Source organism: Sinocyclocheilus anshuiensis, unplaced genomic scaffold (genome assembly GCF_001515605.1).
Source record: "Sinocyclocheilus anshuiensis isolate Anshui unplaced genomic scaffold, SAMN03320099.WGS_v1.1 scaffold1836, whole genome shotgun sequence".
NCBI classification, from domain to species: Eukaryota; Metazoa; Chordata; class Actinopteri; order Cypriniformes; family Cyprinidae; genus Sinocyclocheilus; species Sinocyclocheilus anshuiensis.
In genome coordinates this window covers 33,851-38,331 of record NW_015555949.1, presented here as the reverse complement: position 1 = coordinate 38,331, position 4,481 = coordinate 33,851, and the positions used below count along the sequence as shown (strand labels likewise).

Sequence of the window (4,481 nt, the reverse complement as noted above, 5' to 3'; positions counted from 1 at the left end):
GCTAACAAAAACATTATAATGCAACGACACTTACATCGTCATCGCATCTCGTGCACCACTGATAAGGCTGACTCCTTAACGCACACCTACAATTCGAATGCAATGTTTTTGCATTGGAACGTGGATTTTTATTTGAAATTCGATGAATATTTGAAATTCGAATTTTTTTTGACAGCCCTAACAGATATATCAGGATAGTTTACCGTAAACGCATCAAAACATAGATAGACAACAGACACCACGGGGCAGTTTCTTCAATTATGGAAATTTTTTACATTTATATCATCCTGAGGTTTAATATTTTATATATATTTAAATATGAAAGTCACTTGGAAACTTTTTACCATGCATTCATTATTTCTTTTTGCCACTTCAAATTTAAAAATATAGAGATTATTTTTCTTGTTTTATCTATATTGTTTTACCCTTGTCCCACCTTTAATCCTAAAATATGAAAATCTATCAATATGAAATGCAATATTTCATATTAATATTCGGAATATTGCATAATTATACATATGAATAATTACTTGTTTAAAACTATATATGATTTTGATTTTTTTCAAATTACTGTACTTAGTTACAAAGTAGAAAATAGAGTTAGTGAAGAATTTGATAAGTAAATATGAATCATGTGATGTGCAAAGAAAAAAAAAATCAAGGTAAATATGGGGCCCTATTTTAATGATCTAAGTGCATGGTCTAAAGCGCACGACGCAGGTGCACTTAGGGCATGTCCGAATCCACTTTTGCTAGTTTAACGACGGGAAAACGGTCGGCGCGCATGGTCTAAACGGGTTGTCCCTATTCTCTTAATGAGTAATCGGTGTTTTTTGGGCGTAAAGTGCAATAAACCAATCAGAGTCTCATCTCCCATCCCCTTTACAAGCCAGTTGCGCTCGCGCCATGGCGGATTCGCTATTTACATGGCGGAATGTAATTTTTCATTTTTAAAAATGTTTGTGCCCTGTGTGTGTAATAAGCAAAGTGTACGCGTGTTGTGCACCCGCCTATAGGCGCATATTACTAAGTGCCGGGTGTGTGTAATAAGCAAAGTGTACGCGTGTTGTGCCCCCGCCTATAGGCGCATATTACTAACGCGCGCTTTAAATAATATTGCACCAGACTTTAGACCAGGTTTGAGTTGGTCTATGGCGCAGCCTATTTTCTGTTCCTCAAAATAGCGACGCGCCAACAATGCGCCTGAACACACCTCTATTTTTTAATGTGGGTGTAAATCAGATCAGATGAAATGATAAGCAGTTGTACAGACATGCATATTACTCAAACATAGCCACTAAGCAGTATTGAGGACGCAAGGCTTTCCCAGCAACCCCTTTGGTTTCATTCTCTACAACCAACCACAACCACACATACCTGTCAAAATATAAAGTGTCATGTCATTCTGAAACACTTTTGAAGCATCTCTACTGTCAAGTACAAGTCAGATAAACTGTATGTTAAGTTTTTTATTATTATTTGTTTAATGTCAAATTACACATTCAATGAAAGTGTTTGTATTTCTAAGTGAAACGACAGAATTTAACCAACCAAATAAAATAAATAAATAAATATAAATGTAGAGCTGTACTTGATTTTATCCATTTGGGAATTTATTGGATTATGAAAAGTAGGCATTATACACCAGAATGAAGGCAGGTGGTCAGAGGGGAGGAGCTAAAAATAAGAGGACTCGATGATGTCAGCAAAAAGGTTAAGTCATTTTAAGAGTTATTTGATGCATCATGCACAATAAGACCAGGAACAGCATTAGATTTTAAATGTCATGTTGACTTTAACTAAGGGAAATTTTTGACATTCTACCAAAATTGCATGGTTTCATTTGCATGGCACTATATTTGTCTTCCTGCAGTAAAAGCTGTCAGATTATATCGAACAGTTAGAGCATTGTGCCATTTCAGTGGTATTAGTTTCAGATCCGGTAAATCCAGTTAGAATGCTGTAACACACATGAAGTGATTTACTCATGCTGAAGCTTAGTCCAGTCAAACTTTCAGTGGTGTGGAACTGATTTGGAGGTGTATTTGTGTGTGTGTGTATATGTAGAAAAGGGTCAGGTGTACAAACAGAAGCGGCCCACCATGTATCCCCCCTGGAGCAGCACATTTGATGCTCACGTCCACAAATTTGCTATTTAAACAACGCGGCGCAGGACGGGAAAATGAGAACTGCGTCGGGCTTAAACTAGCAAAAACACTTGCATTGCGCCGGGTGTATGATAGGGCCCATGATTTAAAAAAATGAATATTTTTGCTGTAATTGCTGTAATTTTGGCAAATTATGTCTGAAATTTTTTTTTATTTATGATACATAACATACATAACATACTTTAATGCAAGACAAGAATTTTATAAAAAAAAAATAATAAAATAAAGTAAATGAATGAATGAAAAAAAAAGAAAGTTTAAATAAATGAAAAAACCCGAAATGAATGCTGAATTCGGATGTGGTGAAAATGGCATGATGGTTCAAGAAAATAAAATAAAATAAATTTCCTGTGATGCATGTATGTTTTAAAGTGTTAAAGATATTATTATATTATTTAAAATATTAATGTTAAAGAAACATTCGTAACTGTGAAAAAATGATTTTAATAAAGCTTGTTTACTAAAAGTTCATAAAGACAAATTTGCCCATAGTGGAAAAAACACCCACAAGATCCACCTACTCAGTTTTCAGTACACTCTTAAAAATAAAGGTGCTTGCAAGGTTCCTCACAGCGATGCCATAGAAGAACCATTTTTGGTTCGCATGTGGTGGTCAAGGACAAGACGGCTGAGCTAAAGACGGAGGCTACTGTTCAACTCGACACCCTCGCTTCACGCTGTAAGAAAGAGAACGGCAAATTGGAGATCTGGGTGAGAGTTTGTGTGTGATCAACAGTGGTGACATGCTCAGAAAATCTAATCAAAGCTAAATGGAAACAAATGTGTTACCAGTGCTGATATACAGCATTGGGTGGATTAGAACACTAAACTGCTCATATTTAAAAAAAAATAAATAAAAATTAAAATAATTGAGCAAATGGATGTGTTATAAATGTTTTCAATATATTTTCAATCATTCAGAGAGATTCATTTTCGTGTATTATAGGTTGAGCTGAAGCCACAGGGTCGCTTATTGATGGAAGCTCACTATTTTTTGGAGAGGAGTGGTGAGTATTTCTCAAAATCAGATCCACACACAATCTCTCACTGATTAATATATTAATGCAAGCATTATTACTTCTATTATTACGTTATCATTTTTTATGAGCTGATGGATCTCGCCCACTGGGATATAGGGACATAAATAATTTTTGGTGTTTTTGTGTGGGTTCTTGTTTGTTCTTAGACGCTTCAGGTCACGGTGAAGGAGATGGAGAAACCGAACGGGAAAAAGAAGGGGTGTTCGCACTGCATCACAGACGAGGAGCCATCAAACAGGCTAAAGTTCATGTGGTCAAATGTCACGAGTTTACTGCTACCTTTTTCCCTCAGCCGACCTTCTGTTCAGTCTGCAAGGAGTTTGTCTGGTATTATGTCTCAAATATACATATTTAAAACAACACTCTTATTAGGAAATAACTTCTACAGATAACATGAAACAACATGAATCAGCATTCACAACTTACGTAAAATAATGTGGGGTTGAATTGTATGGATTAATCTATTGATCTATTTTGATTTGACTGGATGAAAATTCTTCTATGGCATCATGAAGCACCTTTATTTTTAAGAGTGTAGGTGAAAGTGGGTCTGGTCAAAGTTTGTAGCACAACTTAACTTACCATTATTGGATGTTTTGTCTGTAAGTGTGAATTCTTGCCTTAAGGGAAATGTGTGTCATAAGTGTCATTGTCAGTAAAATGGAAGTATCTGTTTCATTTCTATTAAACTCACTCTTCAGGTTGTGATTCATAACGTCTATCACACACATCCCAGTGATTCAGCAAAAGCATCAGTTTATGATGCCAAATATGGAACCATTGCGTCTGAGCATCTGACAACCAAATATGCAATAATTCTAAATGTTTTGCAGATGCTGTCAAGATGTTTTTATACATACTACTACTGTATATTTGAAACTCTATGAAACCTATAGGAATGGTTCACACACAATTTTAATTCTGTCATTATTTTTTACTCACCCTCATGTTGTTCTGAAAGAATGATTCATTCATGAACCAAACATCACTACTTCTGTCATGGGTGCATTTTTTTTTTTATATTTAATTTGAATTATTCTTTAAGACCACTGATCACTGCAGTGTTTCACTGCCTCTATACTGCAAGTGAGCACAACAATTAGAACGCCCACGTATAATCAACCATGCAAATCAAGAAGAATCAAATTAATATGTAACTATTTCTGCAAAAGTGCATTTGAACTCACCTACCGTAAGCATGTCGGAGGATTTATATATATATATATATATATATATATATATATATATATATATATATATTTATACATCATAT

The 4,481-nt window shown here is 35.0% G+C and overlaps 1 protein-coding gene across 3 annotated transcripts in view; it reads left to right on the top strand.

Annotated features, from left to right (window-relative positions):
• The window catches only part of LOC107675981 (protein kinase C theta type-like), a 23,611-nt gene that overhangs the window by 7,252 nt on the left and 11,878 nt on the right, over positions 1-4,481 (top strand). The window contains exons 4-7 of one of the 3 annotated variants that reach the window (XM_016470499.1): positions 2,068-2,155; positions 2,768-2,879; positions 3,115-3,175; positions 3,355-3,535. In XM_016470499.1, coding sequence (XP_016325985.1) covers positions 2,068-2,155; positions 2,768-2,879; positions 3,115-3,175; positions 3,355-3,535 — 442 coding nt within the window. Of the gene's footprint in view, positions 1-2,067; positions 2,156-2,767; positions 2,880-3,114; positions 3,176-3,354; positions 3,536-4,481 lie in introns of those variants that run through there. The other 2 variants (XM_016470498.1, XM_016470497.1) reach the window with 2 other exon arrangements.